Raw genomic sequence first — 25412 nt, 5'->3', positions numbered from 1 at the left:
AAAAAACCCCCCCCCCCCCCCCCCCCCAACTAACAATATTTCATAGGGACCACAAGATCACAAAAACACATGCCTGCCACCTATTCCCTACGAGGCACTCCCCTACCAACCCTTACGTGTATAAAGTTCGGTAATTGGGCAATCAGAAGAGGCTTAAAAGTTATTCATTCTTCCGAAATCTAGCAGAAATTTTTAGGATTTCTTGAGACAACTTCAAGATTCCTGGGTATCCGATCACTCATTGAAGAATAACTTGGTCTAAACGCAAGTGGACAAGGTCTGAAAGTAAAGCCTAAAATCATCTATATGACAGTTTTTTTTTTGTATTCCATCATATTCAAAGCGATTCGCTAAACAAGAAGTCAGTCCTCAAATCATTGACAGACTATGTTAAAATTATTAATAGTGAAAGGTGAGAACCAGTACCATGTAGCATGCTAGCAGTTCAACCAATGAGATGGCATCGGTAATCTCACACAGTGATGGATTGAAGAGAGACCATGATTCATCATCAGATACCCTATACTTTTTTAAACAACAAGATGCATCACAGTCCAAATACAATGCTGGATGGACCTCTTGACCACTTAAATTTTTACAAGGAATCTGGTAGGCTATATTCTTCTCGGACAAGGATTCTGGATTTAATGAACCAGTTGGATTTTCTAAATCTTCAGCCAATGCATTCTTATGAACTAATCGCAATAGAAACGACACAGCCATGGGCATAGACATAATGTTGGCTGAAAAAGGGCAATGAGCGCATTGAACAAACTCTGTTCTACAATTTCCTTTGGGTGGGGTGAAAGAAGCATCATCTGATGATCCGACCACCTCAAGATGCGTGATTATTGATTTCAGGACAGCCATCAGAGTAGAGTAACCTTCCAAACTGAAAAACTGATCTCCACCAATATGTGCAAAAATATGCAGCATTGTTAACACCAACGAAGACTCATACCTGCAGATCCTTAAAATACTGTATGACACCTCCCAAAGAAAACCAGTACGATCAACTGCTTTAGAAATTGATGCCAGTATGGAACTCCCTGCTATCAAATAGTTCGTTGATGCTGGTGTAAGTGACAATGCTCTGTTTACACCGTCAACAGAGATATTCACTCTCAAAACACCTTCAATCGATGTCTCCAAAGAGGCATCAATACATGATAAGATCCGCCCATCTATTATGAAGTCTTCTATGAGGGAAAGTAACTCGTCCAAACAGAGCGATTCAGTAAACAAGCTTCTTATTTCCACATCAAGCATTGCTACCAACGGGAAAAAAAGGAGGAAATATGGAAAGTATCATTAATATGAAACCAAAGAAAAAGAGATGATGAAAATCTGTTTTACCATTAGTCACTAAGAGAAAAAAGAAGGTATACCTTCACATATGTGCCCCGAAAAAGAATCCAAGCAGGTATTGCAGTTCAGAAAGTTCCCATATTTATGCACAGCAACAACATTGAAGTTGAGCAGCAACAAGGAAAAGAATACACAAGCCTTCTCCCTGAAAGTCATTATTAGTAATTCAATTCTCTTAGAAAGCAAGCAAATAATTCTGAATTTTAAGGATCTCTCTTAATCTTTTTGGGGAGGAGGGAATCATGAAATAAAAAATGTTTCCTAAAAGGAGTAACTATTTGCACTGGTACAGATAGCAAAGACACAAGATAAGTCAGTTTGCAGACCAAATGAAACAACTTACATTGGTAAAAGTTTATGCTCCATGTTAAGGGAAGCCAAAATCTCTTGCACCATCCACTCTTTTTTATTAGTCAAAGAACTCCTCTTTGAACAAGCCCTAGTTGCTGAAAAAATTCTGGAGATGCTGCGGCAGTCTTTTATATTAGAGAAAAGGACACAAAAATCAGGGATAGAGTTGTCCAGGGTTCCAGATTTTATTTCTGATGCTCCCACCCCCTCACAGCCAGAAAGAGGAACATTTGTCCCAGGCATCTCTACAGTAACCCCAATCTGATTAAGATAGTTTTCTTTTGCCTGTACAATGTCACAAAGATCACTCCCATGGCTCCCTTGCATAAAACATGGATCAAGATGATGTTTACTGCTATGAATATCTCCTAACAAGCCAGAGTTGCAGTATTGGGTATGATTGGACTTGATCTCAACATCCATGACATCATAGCTATGCAATTGTGGCTGACCTTCTTCATGGCGTTCATCTAGTAAAGGCTCAAATTCATTCAAAGTAGATGTTTCAGCGCCAGGAATATAAATATCTGGAAGTGAAGGGGACAGTGGCATTTCCATTGCTCTCCTGTAGCATTCCTCATCAGCGGCACTATCCAAATCTAGCAATTTCATATAGTCTCCATCTGATATATTTCCAAGCGTTCCCAGGGTTTGAAGTTCACTTATGGCAGAATTATTAAGTTCCTCTAAACAAGGCTGCAAATTGTCTGTAAGTTTGCTGACAGGTTGAGAAGGTTGTCTACCAAAACTTTCAAGCGCACAAACTTCAATGTTAACTTTACTCAACTCCATCTCGTTATCATCAAGCAACTGTTCCCTTGTTTTCTTCTGGCACAAAGTCTTTCTCTTCTTCCGGGCCTTCTTATCAGCAGAAGGATCTTGAAACACGTTTGATATTACATGTCCACTCTTGTCTAAGGGCTTCTCTGTAGGGCTGTTTAAAGCATGCAAAAGAGACAACTTCTCTTCAATCTGAGAATGTATTTTTCTACTCTCATGATATAAACATTCAATGTTTTCAACAGCTTCAATGGTCCTTTTTCTCTTTTGTTGTTTTTCGTTAGCTCTTCCAACATGATTTTTAATAGGACTTCTGACACTATTTTCTGCCATCCTAGCATTTTCGTTGTCTTTCATCTCACTAACTTCACCAGATACGTTGGATATTTTTGGTTTCATAATCAAGTTCTCTCCAACCAATTTCGCTGCTGTCAAACAAAGACCAGCCTTTTCCCGTGAGCCGGCCAACTGACCATCAGAAAAAGATGCCGTACTTGAATTGACTGCACAACTTTGGAACATTTTTCTGTCAGAGTTTACAGGATGAGCCTCCAACCTAGATTCAATACCTGATAAAGATGTGACATGATTCCCTCCAGATAAAGGAAGCAATGGAGCGTCATGTTGTGGGGTCGTCTGCCTGAAAGTATCAGGCAACCAAGTTTTGAAAGGCTCTATAGCATGTAGATTCTTCTCTGCGTACAAACTTCGCAAGTTCTCAGCATTCTTTGTCTGTGAACCATTCAATATGGAATGAGTGTTTAATCAAAAGTGAGTAGAGCATAGTAAGTAACAACAACCCTTGGAGAGTAAAGAGCCCGCATTATAATAGAGCCTCCTATTCAGCAAGATAAACACTGAAAAAGAACCATACCTATATGCTAATATGTTTTATTGTCTGTAATTATATTTGCCACGAATTAAGCAATCAGTGGAATAGAAGAGGATTATAATAACTCAATCAAAACTGAATGTGCAATCATAAACAAATTGCTACCTCAGCTCTTGATCAAGACATATGTGAAAGAAGATAAACAAGAAAACAGGTGAAGAAGGCAAAAGAACATTAATATCATCCCACCTTTCAGAACTTCGGTAGTAAAACAAAAGGGGGGGAGGGTTACCCTTAAGACAATTTCATTTTAATCAGCTCCACGTGAAGTATAGCAAAACTATGAATCAAGAGTCAATATGATTAGCAACTTATTCTGAACTGGCAAGGCTAGTAGAAATTAGAGTTAGCAGAAAACTGATTGAGATGTGTAATTCAACTATTACCAACCTACATCTGTAATTAATTGGGGTGAAAAGTGGGTAGATTAATTCAACACAAGGAATGAAAATAGTGTGATGACATTGTGCCTTTAGAAGTGAGTAAAAATATAACAATAAATATAGCCAACAGTTCTACTGTATGTACAAGATTTAAAAAAAGGTAAAAAAGAAATTGAAAAGGAAAAACCAACCTTTTCCAAGTCATCATTACCCTTAGCACCAGTAGAGGCAAATTTATGTAGGTTGTCCAAGTAGTTTGACAGCTGAACAAACTTTAGTTTAAAACTACCCAGTTCATGCTGAATAATGGAACGATGCGTATTTTCCAAGTTAGCCACTTCTCTAGCATGTTTCAATCGCGTCTTCTCAAACTTTAGCTTTTTTTTCAATAGCTTCATTTCTGCACGTTCAGAACTCATGGCATGTTCAAAAGAAACAGCAGATGCATCAACTAATTTCCTAGAAGACTTTAATTCACGTAAATTCTTTTGAAGTTTCTCAACTTTCCTTTTCTTTTCTTCCAACTCAAGAGCCAATTTATCGGCACGGTATTGTTCATCCATGGCCTTCTTGCGATAAATCTCTAAATGTTTTTTCAGTTCTGATGATTTCATCATGTTGGAATCCAGTGGCTTCTCCTTCATAATCGCCAGATCTCCATCCATCTTATGCATTATGTTAACCTCCTTATCCTTCAAAAACTCAAAAGCCAACTTGAATTCATTTGCATTTTTCTGTATCACTTCCAACCAAGGTTTAACATTCTTTTCCACAGCCTTACCATCAGTTTTTTCGTCATGTTGGCCACAACAAGATTCAATAAAAGTTTTCAAGGTCTGAAGTTCTTTGACCTGCTTCTGCAATTCCTCAATCTTGCAAGTCTTTCTGTCCAATTGCTGAAGTAAGTTTTCAGCCTTAGATTGTTCTTCCTCAGCCTGCTTCCTGTTTGCTTCAGCTTGAATCCTTGAAACATGTGCTTTAGACATTTCGGAATTTGCACGCTCTCTCTCTTTGGAAGTCCTTCGCTTTTCTATCTCTAGGTCTTTTTTAACCTCATTTAGTTTAGATGTTTCGCTTGCCAACTTTAACTTTGTTTCTTCATATTCTTTTTTTAACATCTCTAGCTGTTGTCTGCATTCTTTAACCTTATCCAATTCATTTTTGTGAAGCTTCCTTAAGTCACTAGCCTTACTCCTTTCAATCCTAACTGTTTTCAAAGCTTGAGCAGCCTCCTCTTTCCTCACTTCAGCATTTTTCCTTTCAGCATCTGTCTTTCTCTTCTCTGTCTCTAGAAGTTCGTTTAGATGACTGATTTCCTTCTTACCCTCAGCAACAAGAGCATTAAGCTGCTCTACTTCCCTACAAACTTCAACTGCATCTACATCGTTTTGTCTCAATGAAGAAATGTGAGATTTCAAGTCCAAAATTTCCCTCTCCAAAGAAACTCTAATAGCGGATTCTTTTTCTTTTCCCTCTCTCTCAATCGAAGCTCCAGCCTTGTCCTCCTCATATCCTACACCCATTAATTATCAAAATTAAAAGAAGAAGAAGGAGGAGGCATAAAATGACATCACCCAAGTGTAGCCCTTCTAAAAAAACCACATGCTCAACAGCTAAACTAAAAGATATTTTTACCTCCAGTGTTTTTAGAGCAAGATGCAAGGTGATACAAAAACCAAATTGACGAATATACCAAGAAGCATAACTTTTTCATTGTATAAAGGTTGAAATCAAATCGATTTCTCAAGTAAAACCACTCAAAACAAAAGAAGAGATGGGCATTATACATTTGGTGTGATTTGTCTGTTAATCAAATACATATGAAAATAGGGCCACTGGGAAGGAAAATTTTTACAGCCGACTGGATAATAAAAGTATTCTCAAATTGTCACAAGCAAAAGAAGGATACAAAAAGCCTAGCTTTGTTTCACGCTTTGTTGTTCTATTAACGATATGTCACATCTCCATGTTAGTGTTGGCAGAAGTATCACAAATTCTACAATGAATACATGTCTTACAGAAGTTCCGTTATTAAAAGATACAAAAACAGGCAGAGGAAAATAATCATGATTGAGATTCTACCTTTTTTAAGATTAAGATTCTCCGCCTGAATCTTGTTGATTTGTTGCTGAAGGAGCTTGACTGCCTGCCGTAAAGCATTTCTTTTCTCTTCTACCTCGGTGCACTTATCTTTCCACTGCGCCCATAACAACCATAATGAAATGAAACGAAATACAAACAAAAAAAAAAAAAAAAAAAAAAAAAAAAAAAAAAAAAAAAAAAAAAAAAAAAAAAAAAAAATTACCAAAGACAAGCAGAAGAGGAAGAAGAAGAAGAAAGAAAGAAAACATTACCCTTTTACAGCAGGAATTAGCCGATTCAGGGTTCGGTACGAAATCGTCCAGCATTTCCAAATGCCCTAAAGAACAAAGGATTAAACAAGAGCAGTCGAATTGCTGCACTTAAAATCTTACAAACTCATAACCAAAACTTCGCAAGGAAGTACCAGATTATCGAAAACGTCGAATCGGTCGCCGGAAATTATTGAACAGCATGAGCTCAATAATCATCCACTTGTTAGCATTCAGCGCAGTGAAATCCTAGAGAAACAAGTTCCTCAAACTTAGTTTCAAGCATTTGAATGAAAACACTCGAGTACCACTTCAGGCGATCATCGCAAAAGGCAGTCAATGGAAGTCGGTTCAAAATTTTTCTCTGCTGTAACGGATGGAGCAAACACAAAATTGATCAAAGATTTTAGCATTGGCTTCACTGAAGTATGAACAATCCCTTCCTCGATCGTTCGATTCGCAGCGGTGAGGTTTATAATTGGTTTTGTTTGAACTTTAAACAAGAATCAATGTTCTCTGCAACTTTTTGGTTCCTTTTCATTGGTTTAGGGCTTTAACAGAACTACGACATGAAAATGAGAAAAACGGCAGTGGCAAATTGGTTCGGTTCCCGGTTTGACCAAAACCGAACCGATAAAACCCCGATTCGCGGCTTACTTGCAAAACGAAAAAATAAAATAAATAAATATTATTCGGTGGTTAGATCGGTAACCCACTCAATTTTTTATTTTCGGGTTGGGTTCGAGATGTTAATTAAAAGTTATTTTGATACCATTTTAAATAGGAGATAATTAAAACTTTACAAACAAACACAAATTTTAAATAGGAGATAATTAAAACTTTACAAACAAACACAAATCAATCTATAATTATTCACACAAAAAAATAATAATAATAATAATCAATCAAGAACAACTAATTTTCGGATTGGGTTCGAGAAAAGATAATTAAAAGATCAATCAAGAACAACTAATTTTCGGATTGGGTTCGAGAAAAGATAATTAAAAGATCAATCAAGAACAACTAATTTTCGGATTGGGTTCGAGAAAAGATAATTAAAAGATCAATCAAGAACAACTAATTTTCGGATTGGGTTCGAGAAAAGATAATTAAAAGATCAATCAAGAACAACTAATTTTCGGATTGGGTTCGAGAAAAGATAATTAAAAGATCAATCAAGAACAACTAATTTTCGGATTGGGTTCGAGAAAAGATAATTAAAAGATCAATCAAGAACAACTAATTTTCGGATTGGGTTCGAGAAAAGATAATTAAAAGATCAATCAAGAACAACTAATTTTCGGATTGGGTTCGAGAAAAGATAATTAAAAGATCAATCAAGAACAACTAATTTTCGGATTGGGTTCGAGAAAAGATAATTAAAAGATCAATCAAGAACAACTAATTTTCGGATTGGGTTCGAGAAAAGATAATTAAAAGATCAATCAAGAACAACTAATTTTCGGGGTTCGAGAAAAGATAATTAAAAGTTTACACACAAACACAACTCAATTTATAATTATTCAAAAAAAAATGAACAACTAATTTTCGAGTTGGGTTCGAGATGTTAAAAAAAAAATAATTTATCCACAATTTATAATTTTCAGATACAATTTTAGATAAAAGATAATTTAAAGTTTATAAATAAACACAAATCAATCACTAATTATTCACACAAAAAAAATCCAATCAAGAACAACGAGCGAAAATTGTAATATATTAACATAATTGAACTTCTCATAAAACTAAAAACAACTAAAATATCGACAATTGTTGAGAATTATTAGGTCGAATATATTTATAAAAAAAGAAAATATCAATAAAACGGACTAGTTTAAAAATATTATATATAACAAAAAAAAAATATTATAAAAATATTATAATTGAAATAACGAAGCGCACAACCAAAAATTAAAAAAATAAAAATAAAAACTATTAAAAAAAATAAAAATATATATATATAAATTATGATATAATAATAAATATATTATAATTTAGAATTACTTGTCCCAATTTTAAAAACTATATACACACTCGTATTTAATTTTATAATTATTTTCTTTTCAATTTTAAAAACTATATACACACTCTTATTTAATTTTATAATTATTTTATTTTCAACCGCATTTAAAAAATAATTTTTAACCCTTTTGGAAACTATTTTTCTTAAAAAGTATATATTAAAATTCAACTACTAGTCTTAATTAAATATTTTAAAATAAACAAATAAAATACGTAGTTTAGAAAATACCTCTAAAAATAATTTGATATGTAAATTTATTTTATTCTCGAGTATAACGTAGTCAAATATGCTTCCATTATATTTTACGAGAATGCCATAAACTTTAAAATTTTAAAACAAAACCATAAGAGTTTAACAAAAATTTAATACAAGATTAAATACCATCTTCCTTATTTTATATTACATTAGAACACTTGAGGCCATACAAAAACTATACTACATAATAATCTTAGAACATACTGATTCAAGATACACAGATATATGATGACAGGATAAAATCGAATTCGAAGTTGGGCAATTTCACACCATCCCGACGACGCCACACGACAGGAACGAATAAATCAAGCAATAAGTAGACAGAAGAACAAAGAATAATGTTGAGAATCAATCAATCTCAGGAAGTTGCAGACATAACCTAATGCTACTGATACAACACTACACCTGAAGTGATCATCATCATCATCATCTTCTTTTCTCAGCTACTTTTGAAGGTGGAGGCAATGTTCCAAACACTTTGTCCCATAGTGATGAAGTAATTCCAAAGCCTAGTGTTTGGATTCTGAAGTGATGGTTCAAGTGGTATTTCTGTACAAACAAATCAACCCATTTCCAGATTTTTTTATATATAACAACAAAACTTATATCGACTTCAAATGTATGTATGTATGTATGTATGTATGTATGTATGTATAGGTGTACTCGTATAAATACCGATGTAAGCTTTTTGTCATACAAGAACTACTTCTGGAGTGCTAGTTCGACTGTACTAGACGGTTGGATTTCATTTTTTAACGTGATTTGGATGGCATTGGTTTTCAACTCTTTGTCAATTTCACCTAATTTGATCGGGTGGTCGGTTTAGTCTATCTCCTCCGCCATACCGCGATTCATAAAATCGTTCTTTACCAACCAGGGTAATAAATCCCACTATTTTCTAAGTTTGATGGGAGAAGTTTCGTCCAAGAGACTTATTTCTATGTCGAGGCACTACCCTACCACAAAGTGAGTTTTTATCACTAAGATGATTCTCTTTTCCTTTCATGGTCCTCGACCAAGTGAAAGCAGATGCAAACGACTTAGTATAATAGCCCAAACCTACCACTAGTCGGTATTGTCTTCTTTGGAGTTTCCCTTTCAGACTTCTACTCAAGGTTTTTAAAACGCGTCTGCGAAAGAGAGGTTTCCACACTTTTATAAAGAATGTTTCGTTCTCCTCTCTAACCGACGTGGAATTTCACAATCCACCTCCCTTCGGGGCCCAACGTCCTCGCTGGCACTCGTTTCTCTCTCCAATCGATGTGGGACCTCACACTTAGGCAAGCACTTGAACTAGCAGATCCACTTAACAAAGCTTATCAGAGATCAACAGTTCAATATCAATGTTTACTGGAAATTAACTGGAACTAGCAGCCCATTACAGACTTGTATCAGAATGTGTATAGTTCTCTCTTAGATCAGACGATTTGCATATCAGTCCTGCTTTGACTAACATGGGGGAAACATATGCATAATAAATGTGTTCTCATTTAATGGCATGCTTAATATCCTAGTGATGATAAGATATGACCAATAGATAAGCAAATTTAATACGCACCTTAAGGTTTCGTGCCGTCTCTCCAGACGGCTGGCCGTGATGAAGGTAGTGATGGGTAACATCATACATCACGTAGCCCAGCAATCCACCTCCAACCAAACAAGGTGTGGTAGATGGAGTGGCAAAAAGCTTTATCAAGTTCCAGAACTGGTAAGTCATGCAAGGAAAATAATTAGGATGACAAGGAAAAGAATTCATGAAACCGAGCTAATTACAAAAGGTGATTAGATGGCTGCTACAGGATTATGCGAGCGTGAACCCACACGTTCACCACAACATGATAAAATAAACTTTCATAGTAAGATTTATATTCATTGGATTCATGTTGATTATGGTATGAACACTGAGCACCAAAGACTAATGACTGTTTATGCCAAGAAGATTTGGTTTTATTTACTAATGACTTTCTTTTTTTTTCCCCAAGCGATGCCATGTTAACACGACCACAATAAGCACTAGTACGTATCTATGATCCAAATACCCCCATAACGGCTGTGCAGGAAAACGTAGAACGACAAACATTTCAAAAATAATCCCATTCACACACTACAGAACAATTGGCCGCAACCGAACAGGAAAGAATAAGGAGAAGACCGACATACTGGAAAGAGCAGAATAGCAGTTGCAGCAGGAGGGAAAACGAGTCGCAAGCTATCCATTGGGTGTTTGTGGTGGCAACCATGAAGAAGATAGTGTAACGTGTTTCCCCTAAAGCATCCAATTCCAAAATCATTTGAATCATCTTAATTTGTAAGTGAAAACCAAAACAATGAAGAATTTCTAGGCAGTGTTTAGGTTACTAACCAATAGCTTTTGGTTTTGATATGGAAAAGAAATCGATGAAGAGTATATTCGAGTAACGTCCACACAAAAACTCCAAATACCACCATCAAAAATAACTCTGAAGGAGTATGACCCATCCTGTAAGACATTGATATGAACCAGCAAACAACCGGCAGCCAAATGGAAGGAATCGCCCACCAAGCCGTGCGAGTCAAGAACTATTTTGCACTCAAACAAAAAATACTTCGTTAATCATCAACACGTAATCTCGATAACTTCTCGAACATTGGGGGGGAAATCAAATTCTTTTGCAAACCAATAAGCACTGCCATACCTCCCAGAAATCACTTTCGAAAAACCGAGGCCCTTCTTTGCTGACAATGGGCTGGTGAACCCATTCCTGATAATCTTCTCCAAGATGTCCTACCTGATAAAGACATGAAAGTTCACTTCTGTAGCAAGTTGAAGTGCTAAGAATATTAAGCCACCTTTCATAAAATTTTATCGTTTCCAATTTCTTTCGAGGTAGTATTACGAGAACATAAACCGAAGAACATTACGACCACCAAATAACATCTATGACACAGAAATTTTCATTATTGGGCAAGAAAAGGCTCATTTCAACTCGAAAGGCATGAGTCCAACCAACCATTATCATTTGCATCCAAATTCTTAACCAGATTTATTCACAATATAAACATAATCGGACCGACATTGTCGTTACCTGGAATACAAGTGGCTTATTCAAATCAACAGTGAATCCCTGTGCGACCATCTTGGCCTAGATGCAGCTGCAAAAAAGAACTAGAGGATTAAACAAAGTAACCGAAACGGACACTTTTGCCTACAATAATTTGATATCACTAAGGAGCAGCAGCATAGAAGGAAATAGTTCAGACTTTGTCATGTTTCTCCATTGGTAACTCTTAGATATCACACTGAAACTTCACTCAATAAAAGAGAACTTTATTCATTCATCTGCTCCTGTTTTCTTCTAAATAAATACATGAAACATTACACATTTTACACTTAAAACCAAGAATCCATGCTGTAATTGTTCGTATTAGAGCATCAAAAGGCCATAATCTCAAAGTTTAAGCCAAGAAAAAAATGAAAACCCACATCGATTCAGGTGGGGAAACCCTAGCTCATTTCTCCACAATTCACAAAAGAAACAGAGAGAAACGTAAATCTGAAGAAATTCCAGAAAATCCGTTCTCCAACACTCATTAAGAAAAAGCCCACACTAAATGAAAACCAAAGAAAAAGAGCCCACGACGCTACTCCAAAATGAATCGAAAGAACAAAACAACCTACAAACCACAGATCTACAAACAGCCACGGAAACCTAAGAGAAGAGAAAAACAGTGACAAACCGGAAAATGAAAATGTAGGTTCGGCAGAAGCGGCGGCGGCGGCGGCGGCGATCTTCCTCGCTGTAGACAATGAACTACCACCACCACCACGACGGCGGCCACCGGAGAAGGAAAGTGAGGGAGTCGTGAGTGGCAGTGTGGTATGGGGAGGAAGAGAAAAGGAGCGGAAGAGTAACGCTAAAATAGGGGTTGAGATCTGGACCGTCCGTTGAGAACATGCATCCGACGAAAACGGCCAGCAGATTCGCATAGTGGAATCTGCGGATGCCAGTCTGGCAGGATTTGCCACACCTCCGAGACCACGGTTGGCCATCCAGGATGGCGATGGACCAAATTTTGTGTGTTTTTTAGTGTCTTCCGGTCCAATTGAACCGTTTTCATAAAATGGGTTGAGTTGAGTTAAACTAAAAATCCAACCCTTAGCTCGGTTCGCTTACGTATGAATTGTTGGGTTAAAACTCCAATTTCACCTACTTTTATCCACTTCTCAGCTCTCGCATCGATGAAGAACGTAGCGAAATGTGATACCTAGTGTAAATTGCAGGATCCTATCAACCATTGAACCTTTGAACGCAAGTTGCACTTGGAGCCTTCTAGCTAAGGACACGCTTGCCTGGGCGTCATGCATCGCTGCCTCCGCATGCAATACCCACTTGGGTTTGTTGCACTATCGATGGCATAGTTAGCCTTTTGTGCGCACCTTCGTGCGAATGACTTAAAATTAGAGTTGTAACAACCTTAAATTGATTGTATAACAAACATAAATAAACATTTTAAGCCTTTACTCTTGCAAAGACTCTAATGTTCGAGTTTAACACATGGACCGATGGACCAATGTAAATTAGAGAAATAATTTTATAGAAATTTGAACTTGAAATTGATGTCGAGAATTCACATCAATTGACTTGGATTTCAAATGATAGAATTAAACTTCATTAAGGAAAATTAGTGACAATAACATAAGATAGACTAGAAATTGTATGAGTTACGAAGATGTATGAGTTGTATCGTATGAAACATTATGACGTTATTCTGTATTAAGATGATGTGCATGTATTAAATGTCATGATACATTATGACGATGATTTATTTTCGAAGATAGACAACCCTAATTAATTTAAATGATGATGTAGGTATGAAGGTCAATGCATGCATGTTACCTAGGGTAATGTGCGAATGGAGTAAAGGGGCGTGTCATTAGAGTACTTTCTTATGATGATGAGTATGGACGCATACACTATGATGACGATGATGATCATGTCTCGCATGACACTCAAGGGTCTACTAACCTCTGGACGTTGCTACGGACAGCTAGCTTGACTATGATGGGTTTAGGTGGGTGCGAACCACCTGGGGATCCACGTTCATACGTGTGGGTCGTGTGTAGGAAATTCTACACATCCAATTTTGTCCGGACTGGAGGCCACCCTTATGATGGTTTTAATGATAGGTTCCTTATCATGTGTTGCATATGTTTGCATTCCCTGACCCCAATAGTAAAGTCATTTATTGAGTATTTCTTAAAATACTCAAGTCATGTGCTACTTCTATTTCAGGTAAAGGCAAGACACCCTTGTACGGATGACGACGACATCACAAGTAGACGACGACATCACAAGTAGAGACCATGGCACATGCATAAGTTAGTGTAGGGTGCTTTTACCTTTAATATTTTATTTGTTTTATTCAGTATTTCCTTATGTTGTTTTAAAGATGCTTTTGAACATGTAAGTTCATGACAATGTTTTATGATAAAGTTTTAAATGTCCAATTCTACATAAGAGCATAGGTAATGATGATAGTAGCGACTTTAGGTTAGTAAAAATCTAAGGTCGTTACACCATCGACTGCACAAAGTTACTATTCTCAGAAACTATAACATATACTACTTTGATAAAGGGATATGGATTGTAACAGCTCAAGCCCACCGCTAGTCGATATTGTTCTCTTTGGGGTTTCCTTTTCGAGCTTCCCCTTTGATAAAGAGATATAGATTGTAACGGCTCAAGCCCACTGTAGCAGAAATTGTCCTATTTGGGCACCTTTCGAGCTTCCCTCAAGGTTTTTAAAACGCGTCTGCTAGGGAGAGGTTTTCACACCCTTACAAAGAACACTTTGTTCCCCTTTCCAATCGACATGGGATCTCACAATCCACCTCCTTTCGAAGTCTAGTGTCCTCTTCAATTGCTTTGGGATCTCATAATCCACCCCCTTCGGACCTAACATACTCGTTAACACTCGCTCCTCTCTCCAATCGATGTGAGATCTCACAATCCACCCTCTTTCAGGACTCAACGTCCTAACTGGCAAATCGCCCAGTGTCCACCCTCCTTTGGGGCTCAACGTCCTCGCTAGCCCACCGGACTTTTGAGGCCCAACATCCTTGTTGGCACATTGTTCTATGTCTGGATATGATATTATTTGTAACAGCCTAAGCCCACCACTGACAGATATTGTCCTCTTTGTGATTTTCCTTTCGGGCTTCCCTCAAAGTTTTTCAAACACATCTGTTAGGGAGAGGAGAATAGGGAGAGATTTCCACACCCTTATAAAGAATGCTTCGTTCCCTTCAATGTGAAATCTCACACAGATTCACAGCTGATTGATAGTGTGTTTTGCTAAGATGTTTATCCAAAGGGTTTTTCCAAGTTGTCGTAGTGAAGCTGCCTTCCCATTCTCTTGCCTTGGAACTATATGCTGAGACATTGGATAAAGATAAGTATAGTGTTCTTTGGAGTACTAATTGGTCTTTGTGAATCAACAACAATTGATAAAGCAATTCGTTCTTTTGAGGCTTTAGAACGAACCATTTATCAGTAACTTTGTTAGACTCTTTATTATCGAGTTCGAATAAATTGGCTTTTGAAGTTCATCGTGTGAATGGTTTCACAGTGTCGAGCTTAGACTTCAAATGTAGAAGTAACAAACAAATCAAGACGTTCGATTGAAGTTCAGATAATGATGAAGAGAATCAAAAAGAGATTGAACTTCTTCAAACGTAGAAGTTTAGAGGGCGTTTTGTCTCGAGGGAAAGTTGAATACTTAAAAACAAAGATGGCCTACGATGCATATTATCTCAAGAGAACACACTTTTTCAACCATGGTGGTACGATTATCAATCTCTCCTCTCTTTTTGCCAGATGGCCTATTAGGTAGGATAGTAAGGGTGTACATGGTCCAGGTTGGGTTGGGTTGGACTGAGTTAAGAAATTTTTTTTGACCCAATTCAAAAAGTTCGAGTTGGTTGGATTAGTAACCCAACCCAACTCAAAAATTTTCACAACCCAACCCAACCCAACCTTCCATTTTCGGGTTGGTGCCGGTTGGGTTGTCGAGTTTTCAATTTTTTTTTAAATTTTATTTATCCATAATTTATAATTATTCGAATACAATTTTAGATAAAATATATTAAAAGTTCATAAACAAACGCAAATGGATCTATAATTATTCCGATAAAAAATCAATAAAAAAAAAATAACAAGCGAAAATGGTAACATATTAACATAATTTAACATTGTCATAAAATTAAACACATGTTTATATAATAAAAAATAAAAATACTATAAAATATTTTAATTGTAATGTGAAGTTGATAGAGTTAGAGAGCACTCTGCTAAACAAAAAAAATTAAAAATAATAAAATAATATAAAAGAAATTAAACAAAATAATAATAAAAATATATATATCCCAAGCGACAAACTTGGGCTTCGGTGTCCTTAAAGAGACTGAGGTAACACTCTAGCAGACTTATTAATACATAAAGATTTTTAATATAATTTATATATTTTATTTGGCTCGGGCCAACCCGAAGGTTTTATCCACGAACCCGAAACCGAACCGATTCAGTTCGAGTTCAGAAAAATTGTAACACCCGGAGCCCAACAGGTCAGTTCGTTATATTCTTGTGACTAGCACCTTCTTAACCATTGTGAGTTTCTAAATTTTATTGGAGGACTTAGAGTGTGATTTTCAAATCGGTGCAAAAGAAAGAAATGCTCGGGATGCATCAAGGAACTTAGGAAAAAAAAATGGTAATGTAATCGAAATTTGGGTCAAAGTCAACCGGGGGCAAAAAGGTCATTTTGCCCCCACACATATCACCTTGAGGGATATGGATAGACTTGGAAGAAAGGGAAAGAGAAAGAAAAGAGAATAATAATAATAATAATAATAGAGAGAAAGAAATGAATGGTTAGAGATTTTAAGAAGAGGAAGAAGAAGGAGGGAGAAACGTCCCAAACCCGAACTGAAGCACCCTGAATCTTAGGTCTCCTACTAGAGCTACTCATAGTATCAATAGGAGTGGTCTGAATGTTGGATCGTTCGTTTCCGACAAGAAGCGAGCAAGAACGCGAGGCAAGTCCGCGACCTCTCTTGTTTCAAGATTTCACCATAGATCCGGGAGTGTTAGATGATTTAAACCTTAATAATCTAGTTGCAACACTTTAGGTGAGGAGTCTTGTAAGTTTTCAGAGGAAACACGGCCAAAAATCGCATTGGAAAACAAAATCGAGAAACCGTCCTACTTTGGTAAGAAACTAAATTTTTCTCGGATTTCGACTTCATTTATTAAGCGCTGCGAGTATCAAAAAAATACAATAAAAATATATCTGAATAGGTGGACTTGAGATCTTTAATTCTTGTGAAGGAATCAATTTAATTCAAGTTACGGTTTGGAAGATAGAAAAATCTAAAATAAATAGGTTGATATAGAATTTGACCAATAATCTGGAAATTGGATGAACTCAGGCAATCGGCGACGGACACGCGGCCGCCGAAAGGGGAGGACACACATCGAGCAACTGGTGGAGAGACGCGTCTGGCTAGGAGTTTATGTCTGATCGAGTTGGGTTTAGATAGGGGACCCTCCTGATGTTACGGTCCATGGTGTCGTGAGCGACGCTTAGAGGGAGAGACCCTTTAACCCTAGACTATTATGGACTTGTAAGTCTTGATTGAGTGATTCTGGAAACTAGGGCTCGTAGCTCAATAATCTACCTACCCTTGAGACATAGAGAACCATGTTAGGACCCTGAGATGTAGAGAGATGACATCTTAGCTGACCGTAGCTGGTATAGCGTTCGAGTATACTCCACTTCCCTTCTACTCCGGTGTGGTACTGTTGAGCTAGGTGAGACGCCAGTTAAGGAGGTGTTACTCTTCCCTTCCTTCTCCAGTGTGGTACTGTTGAGCTTGGCGAGACGCCTGTTAGAGAAGTAGTGTTACTCAGTGGTAGATCGACTACTCTACATGGGGATCCGTCTTATGGTTAGATGTTGATCACGCGGGTGGGTCAAGATCGCCTGCATGATGAATTCTGTCTTGCGGAAGGACGTTGACCATGCAGTGACTAATTCTAGCTGGGTTGTACGAGGGATACATGTAGTTATGAGGGAGCACCTCATCCTCAAATGCTGAATACCGCTTCAAAGGTTAAGTCCTTCCACCCCAATTTGTGTACTGAGAGTATTGAGACTCTAGAGTCTAGAGCATAGTTGGTGGTTCCCTCTTAAATTTGGATGCGATTAAGAGCCTACAACTACCGCTTACTAAGTATATTTTTATACTCACCCTATTTCCCTCTTTTTTTTTCTTTCAAGTCCGTGAATTTACACTTCGTGGTGAAGGAGGTGTTCGGGAGCTTGAAAGTCATAGAGGAATTACCGTCCTGGGGCGTCTGTCTAGTTTACTTTTGTGTACTTGACATTTATTTCATCATGTACCCCGATCCCTTTTTCCCCATTTTATACAATGTTTCTCTTTTCTACTTGAACGTTTTGAAACTCGCGAGGAAATTTTATACTTGAAACTTTTTGCATTTTGTTTTTCTTCTACTTTCATGCATTGCATAGTTTGTTGAGTCACTTCTGGTCATTTCGACCGTTGAAATTCTGGGTTGTGACAAAAATGAACTCAACCCTACTTGGAATGCTAATCCAACCCAACCCTCATAGTTTAGGTTGGGTTGGTCCGAGTTGTCAGGTTGAATGTACACACCTATAGAATAGTTGTATACCGACTTAGACGGTCCTTTCTCGTAAGGAAATTAGTTTTTATCTATATTTTTATTATAATTCAATGGATAATTGTAGTTTTTGTTTTGATTACTTTCCTTATTGTTTAATCATGAGTTTTGCATATTAATCTTAATTTAGACAGTATATATTAATAATTACAACTCTATTAATCAAATCTCTAAAAAGTTTGAAAATATAAATAGAAAAATAAATTTAAGAAAAAAATAAAATAATAATTGCTAATTTATTATATTCCCAACTAAAAAAGGCGAGGAAATAATAATACAAAGTACAATTCAATGTTCAATAATTCAAAGTACATATTATTATTATTATTATTATTATTATTATTATTATTATTATTATTTATTTATTTATTTATTTTGCAAAGGAAGTACAAATTTTCATAAAAAAAAACAAAAAACAAAAAACAATTCAGCCTACAAAATAGAATTAAATTATTCTTAATTAAAAATAAATAATAATAATAATAATAATTATTATTATTTGAGAATTAAAAGACTTCCCCTTAGACAATCTGATATGAACCACGACAAAGGAATTGTCATACCTCAAGGTCTAATTACAAGGACGAGAGTCAAGAATCTACAATAAACTTTGTACATTTATATTCAAATTATGCTGAGCTCATCAAAGGACATTCTAGAAGACGTTGTAGACTTGAAAAATATAGTAAAATGAGCATTTGTGCTTTCTTTAGCTAATAACTAAGTTTATTTGCAATCCCATATAGTTTAGGTTGCATGTAGAATCATTCAAGCTCGACATGATTAATCTTGCTTGTGAAGTGATTCGAATCTCAAACAAGTGTTCTTGCGTTAAGATATTTTATCAACAATAATCATTCAAACTAGACATAATCGATCTTACTTGTAGAGTGATTCAAATCTCAACTAATATTCTTGACTTGAGATATTCGATTAACAAGGTAATCTGAATTCTACTCCCTTTACAGTAATTTCCCCTTATCACAATCCCTTGTGTTTCAAGCAATTATTCAAATTCTTCTCATTAAAAGTGAAAAAAAATATATATATATAATCTCAACTTTCAAGAAAAGAAAAGTTCTAATAATACTTTTTTTTAATAATATTTATTTTAATTATTTTTTTAGGTTTTTTAATATATTAATGATGTTTGTTAGATTTGAATGTCTTTATTGTTATTTTTATTACTTTTTTAATATGAAAATTATTAAAAAGGAATTAAATATATGAAACTATTATAAAAAGAATTTAAATACATCTCCGTGAGTCATGATTTAAACTGTCTATCAAATATTTTTATTATTTAAAAAATTAGAGATATAATTAACAATAAGATTTAAGATTTTATCTATTTACCCCGCGCGATTAAAAAATTAAATTAAATAATTTAAAAATAAATATATTAAAATGAAAATAAATAAAAAGCTATGGCTTGCATTGAAAGTAATATTAAAATTTTATTTAATTTTAAAAAAAAATTATCGGGGGCTTCAGATCACATGTCTCTTTCCATTACAACTCACTATCTACCAATCATCCTATCCTCTTGTGCCCATAACATCTTTTTAAATATATATTTTTTTATTTTTCTATTTTTACAAATTATTTAATTTATTTGTAAAAAGAAATACATATAATTCAAAAATATTATCAAATTAATTTTGCCTCAATTATTATTTTAAATATTTTATTATCTTTTTTTTTTTTTCTCTCAAAAGTCAATTTTGCGATATTAATATTGTTTTTTTTAATTATTTTATTAATCGTATTTAAATATCAATTAATAATTTTTGGAAGGATTAAATTTTAAATATTAATAAAATTTAGGAGTAAAAGTAAAAAGGGTTAAAAATATGAGTTTATAAAAATAGAAAAAGGATAGTTTTATATTAATTATTTTAGAAAATAAATGGGTTAAATTTAGTTTCTTTTTCTTTTTTTGGAATTCAGAAGGAAACAGACAATTTTATTTTCTTTTTTGCAAAAATGCCCCTTGATTTTAGGTTATTTACTTAACAACCAACTATAAATACCCCCCGACATCCCTGTTTATCTCTCCACCCATTCAATTCCATTCGTTCAGTAACGAATCCGATTCCCTCTCTCTCTCTCTCTCAAATTCTCCAATTTTCTCTCTGTAGTTCTTATCGTTTTCCGTTTGTTTCCCGGGAAAAATAATCGAAGATGAGAGAAATCCTCCACATCCAGGGTGGCCAATGCGGCAACCAGATCGGTGCCAAGTTCTGGGAGGTCATTTGCGATGAACATGGCATTGACCATACTGGCAAGTATAGCGGCGACTCTGAGCTTCAGCTTGAGCGGATTAATGTCTATTACAATGAGGCTAGTGGTGGAAGGTATGTTCCTCGTGCCGTTCTTATGGATCTAGAGCCTGGTACTATGGATTCCGTCAGATCCGGACCCTATGGTCAGATCTTCCGTCCCGATAACTTCGTTTTTGGTCAGTCTGGGGCTGGGAATAATTGGGCCAAGGGACATTACACTGAAGGAGCTGAGCTTATTGATTCTGTTCTCGACGTTGTCAGGAAGGAGGCTGAGAATTGTGATTGCTTGCAAGGTAGTAGGATTTCTTTTCTTGTTTTTTGAACTATTGATTTTGGTCTTTGATTTCCCGCGCAATTTTCTCTCCTGGTTCCTTTTGTGTTAATTTATTTTGAGGTTTGGAATTCTTCTTTTGGATCTAGTATCGCAATTCTTGTGTTAAATTCTTAATTTCGTTTTGGTTGAAATTCTACCGTTTGTCTTCGAATCATACTGATTAGCTTCTTTTATCCTTTGGTGTTTGGGATTTTGTTCTGAAGGATCTTTTCTCTTGCTTCTCGAATTTGGAGAAATGGTTCAAGTTCTGCCAATCTTTTCTTTAGTATTCTGCGTGCGTTCAGTCCAGCTTCTGATATCACGTTTATATATATGTATGTATATTTCGTCGTGTTTCTCATGCCGACGGATTTAAATATGCGGATCCTTATGAAACCATAATATTAACCTTGTTTTCGATGCTATCTTCTCTGGATCTGATCGTAAAAAACATTATATTCAGAGGATTTTTCCTATTTCCATCCCCTCCGTAAGTAATTCTATAAAATTGTTTTATCAACTTTCTTGCCAATCAAAACAACAAAAAATTGTTTTGTCAACTTTGATGTTGTGCGTAGTTTTGTATCTTTCAAATTTTTATTTGCATCTCTCTGACTCTCTCTGTCTCTGCGACATGAACGCACACAGAATTCTTTTACAATGGCTGACTATCTTTTTCCTTCTTATTTGTAAAGGATTCCAAGTTTGTCATTCTTTGGGTGGAGGTACTGGCTCTGGAATGGGAACACTTCTGATTTCAAAGATCAGGGAGGAGTACCCAGATCGTATGATGTTGACATTTTCTGTATTTCCTTCTCCCAAGGTTTCAGACACAGTTGTAGAGCCATACAATGCCACTTTGTCTGTTCATCAGCTTGTCGAGAATGCTGATGAATGCATGGTTCTTGACAATGAAGCCCTTTACGATATTTGCTTCAGAACACTCAAGCTTGCTACTCCAACATGTAAGTGCCTAACTCCTGAAACTGGAACTTATATTTGAGTCTTGAAATGTGCGTTTGGTTGCTCATTGTTATATCAAAAGCTGTAAATGGATGGTGTTGAGTCTGAAGTTCTGATATGTCTCTTTAGATACTTAATAGTACTTTATTACTTTTTCCATGGCTGTACTGTGCAATTGCATAAAAATGATTGTTTTCAAGTCCCAAATCCCGATCATCATTTGCTGGTGGCAGTTGTAAAAAGGGTCCAAGTTGTAGGTTCTTTCCTTTGTTTTACTTTTTACTTTCACCTTTTTTGCCAAACTTAAATACTAATTATGAGATCTTACAAATTATGAGATCTCACATCGGTTGGGGAGAATAACGAAACATTATTTGTAGAAGTGTGGAAACCTCTCCCTAGCATATGCATTTTAAAAACCTTGTGGAGAAGTTTGAAAGGAAAAGTTCAAAGAGGACAATATCTGCTAGCGGTGGGTTTAGGCCGTTACTAATAGTATCAGAGCCAGACACGGGGCGATGTGCCAGCAAGGAGGCTGAGCTCTGAAGGGGGTGAACACGAGGTGGTGTACCAACAAGGACGCTAGGCCTCGAAGGGAGGTGGATTAGGAGGTCCCACATCGATTGGAGAAGGGAACAAATGCTAGCAAGGACATTGGGCCTTGAAGGGGGTGAATTGCAAAATCCCACGTCCATTGAGGAGGAGAACGAAACATTCTTTACAAGAGTGTGGAAACCTCTTCCTAGCATACACGTTTTAAAAACCTTGAGAGAAAATTCGAAAAGAGAAAGTCCAAAGAGGACAATATCTGCTAGGGGTGGATGCTAGGGGTGGACTTTGAGGAAAAAAATTCTTGTGAACCATGTTTTATGCACAAATGTAACCACAGATTCACATGAACGAAAATGCCAAAAAGTGCGTAACCTTTTAGTAGTTTTATTCATTTTACATTTATATGGAAAATATCAGCTTATGGGTCAGATTTTTTTCTTACTTGTTCAATTGTCATATTGCAGTTGGTGATCTCAACCACCTTATCTCTGCTACCATGAGTGGTGTTACTTGTTGTTTACGATTCCCTGGACAATTGAACTCTGATCTACGAAAACTTGCTGTCAATCTCATTCCATTCCCTCGTTTACATTTCTTTATGGTTGGTTTTGCACCATTAACATCAAGAGGATCCCAGCAATACCGAGCCCTTACCGTGCCAGAGTTAACCCAGCAGATGTGGGATGCCAAGAACATGATGTGCGCTGCTGATCCACGACATGGTCGATACCTTACCGCTTCAGCCATGTTCCGTGGTAAGATGAGTACTAAAGAAGTAGACGAGCAAATGATTAACGTACAAAACAAGAATTCATCTTACTTTGTTGAGTGGATACCCAACAACGTCAAGTCCAGTGTGTGCGACATTCCCCCCAAGGGACTAAAGATGGCTTCAACTTTCATCGGTAACTCGACTTCAATTCAGGAGATGTTCAGAAGGGTTAGTGAGCAGTTCACAGCCATGTTCAGGCGCAAGGCCTTCTTGCATTGGTACACCGGCGAAGGAATGGACGAAATGGAGTTCACCGAGGCCGAGAGTAACATGAACGATCTGGTGGCTGAGTATCAGCAGTACCAGGATGCAACTGCAGAGGAAGAATACGAGGATGAAGAAGAGGAAATCCCTGCTTGAGCCAACATCCATGCACCAACCTGGTTTGTCTAAAACTCTGCAATCTTGTTGTTATTGACTTAAATTTTCAGTTTGTGATTATGATGATGGTGTTGTTTTCTGCTGTCCTGAGTTTGTAGAATCTTTCATGTTGTTCAGATGTATGGAGTGAGTGAGGGTCATGTAATGTAATGTAATGTAATGTAATGAGAGATGGGTTTTGGATATAATATATATCTTTGTTTGGATTAGAACGATTGATATTTGTATTTAGTAGGTTGGCATATTTTAATTTGAAAGGTTTGTTTGTGTTTTATCTGGATATAAATTAAACAAACTTGTTCGTAGAAGTTGTTCTTAACGAAATTAGAGGTTATGGTAAAACTTCGTTTTAAACAATGTGGTAGAAAGCAACGTGCGACTCGACATCATATGTTCTATTCCACTAGAGCTCTAATTTTTCAAGGGTTTTGATCTAAATAGTGTAGGATGGAGTTTGAGTAGAAAGTATTGACTTTGAGTTTCTAAAATGGAGAATGGGGCGGGGATGGGAATAGAAAAACCCTACGGAGACGAATACATCCCAACCCCAAAGTTACTCCTAATGTTGAGGTCATGATTTATTGGAAACAAATCACTCCCTTCTTATATAAGGATAGGTACACAAATCACAACTTCAAATGTCATTATTGTTTACCTACCATTTAATTGACATTTTAATGATATCGGATGGGGAACTTTACGTTGCATTTACTTCATTCCACCATCTCTCCGTGTAATGCACTTCATTATCTTCCAAACATTTAATGAACTCCTAAGAGATGAAGGGCGACATTCAAATATACGAAACATTCAAAGTGCATAAATGAATCGAAATTATAAATAGATGAGAACGATTTTGAGGATATATGGATAAGAGAGATTAAAAAAGTTGAAAGTCACTACTTATACCAATAAGGTGCACCTTCTTTTTCGGTGCCTCAATCATAGAAGCTTCATGGTTAAGAGTACTTTACTTAGAGCAATTCTATGTTCGGTGACCTCGTAGGAATTTTCTTGGAATGTATGTGTAAAGCATGCTAGAATGAGTTGTATTAGTTTGTGGGAATAGTCTTCATTGAACAGGGGAATGTCGAGGCACAGTACCAAATTCAGGTTCTGAATCTTGATATGGGTCGTTACAATACCAAGAATTATATAAGATATCCTCACTCACATGTCTCCACATGAACGACTTAAATTAAATATGTCAACTCAAATCCAACCCGATAAAGGGGAAAAAACTTTAGCCTTCAAAGTAAGGTGGAGGTAGATAATAGCTCAATTTTGGTAAAGAAAAATCCATTGGCGAGGTCATGATTTGTAGGAAGCAAATCACTCGATTCTTCCATTAAGGATATCAAATAAGTGACATTAATGATATTCAATTTAGGTGAGGAACTTTACATTGCATTTACTCCACTTCTACCATCCTCTCATCAAATCAAAACCACTTATCTTCCAAATATTTTAAATAGATATCGGATCAAAGATTTATTATCAATTTTTGAAATGGTCATTAAAGATTTATTAGTAAAATATATCCGAGCGGAGTTGTAATTTAACTTAAAACAACTTAAATTTTGAAAACGACTCAGAAAAACAATTACAAAAAATGGTTCATAACTTAAAAGAATTTGTTCACTCTTCACAACTATGATTAATCGAGCATAAACAATAAAAATGATTAATCTTCTGCATAATGAGGCCATATGCATAAAATATGTAATCACTCGAGTAAATAGCAATATAAAAATATGATGAGGCATATGACTGCCTTTTAAATTTTTATTAAAAAAAAAAGAAAAAACTAAAAATTAAATTACATACCAAATAAACTCAGTTTTGGGAGTTCTCAAATTTTATTTGATTGTTTGTCAAATTCTTAAAAACTATGATTGAATGCCTCATAGAGTTAAGGCTAGTATTGTTGTGAATTGGGAGGAAGAATTAAGGGTATATTTAGTTTTCCTTGATGAAAATCGACTTCTATCCTTGTTCTC

General features: G+C 36.0%; 3 protein-coding genes and 1 pseudogene across 11 annotated transcripts in view; 2 read left to right on the top strand and 2 right to left on the bottom strand.

The window, feature by feature from the left end:
- The window catches only part of LOC111456908 (restin homolog), a 9689-nt gene extending 3031 nt beyond the window's left edge, over positions 1–6658 (bottom strand). For all 9 annotated transcript variants that reach the window (XM_023098973.1, XM_023098974.1, XM_023098975.1 and 6 more), the window contains exons 1-7: positions 6281–6658; positions 6129–6193; positions 5857–5971; positions 3966–5287; positions 1712–3231; positions 1389–1513; positions 427–1271 (exon numbers count right to left, since the gene is read on the bottom strand). In XM_023098973.1, coding sequence (XP_022954741.1) covers positions 427–1271; positions 1389–1513; positions 1712–3231; positions 3966–5287; positions 5857–5971; positions 6129–6182 — 3981 coding nt within the window. In that variant the 5' untranslated portion in view covers positions 6183–6193; positions 6281–6658. The remainder of the gene's footprint in view (positions 1–426; positions 1272–1388; positions 1514–1711; positions 3232–3965; positions 5288–5856; positions 5972–6128; positions 6194–6280) is intronic.
- Positions 6659–8522: 1864 nt separating this feature from the next.
- On the bottom strand, positions 8523–12385 carry LOC111457304 (dihydroceramide fatty acyl 2-hydroxylase FAH1-like). Its single transcript, XM_023099533.1, has 7 exons — positions 12121–12385; positions 11469–11535; positions 11079–11171; positions 10766–10962; positions 10564–10669; positions 9962–10108; positions 8523–8952 (listed from the first exon to the last, which is right to left on the bottom strand). The coding sequence occupies exons 2-7, from the start codon at positions 11517–11519 to the stop codon at positions 8830–8832; spliced, it is 717 nt and encodes a 238-aa protein (XP_022955301.1). The 5' UTR covers positions 11520–11535; positions 12121–12385; the 3' UTR covers positions 8523–8829.
- A 206-nt stretch (positions 12386–12591) lies between these two features.
- On the top strand, positions 12592–12743 carry LOC111457330 (annotated as a pseudogene).
- A 7466-nt stretch (positions 12744–20209) lies between these two features.
- Positions 20210–23662, top strand: LOC111456680 (tubulin beta chain). Its single transcript, XM_023098654.1, has 3 exons — positions 20210–20724; positions 21440–21709; positions 22724–23662. Exons 1-3 carry the CDS (start codon positions 20331–20333, stop codon positions 23389–23391), a joined length of 1332 nt encoding a protein of 443 aa, XP_022954422.1. The 5' UTR covers positions 20210–20330; the 3' UTR covers positions 23392–23662.
- The last annotated feature ends 1750 nt before the right edge of the window (positions 23663–25412 follow it).

Source organism: Cucurbita moschata, unplaced genomic scaffold (assembly GCF_002738365.1).
Source record: "Cucurbita moschata cultivar Rifu unplaced genomic scaffold, Cmos_1.0 Cmo_Scf00019, whole genome shotgun sequence".
Lineage (NCBI taxonomy): Eukaryota > Viridiplantae > Streptophyta > Magnoliopsida > Cucurbitales > Cucurbitaceae > Cucurbita > Cucurbita moschata.
Note: the sequence above shows the minus strand (reverse complement) of the source record. Positions and strands in the feature narration are given on the sequence as shown.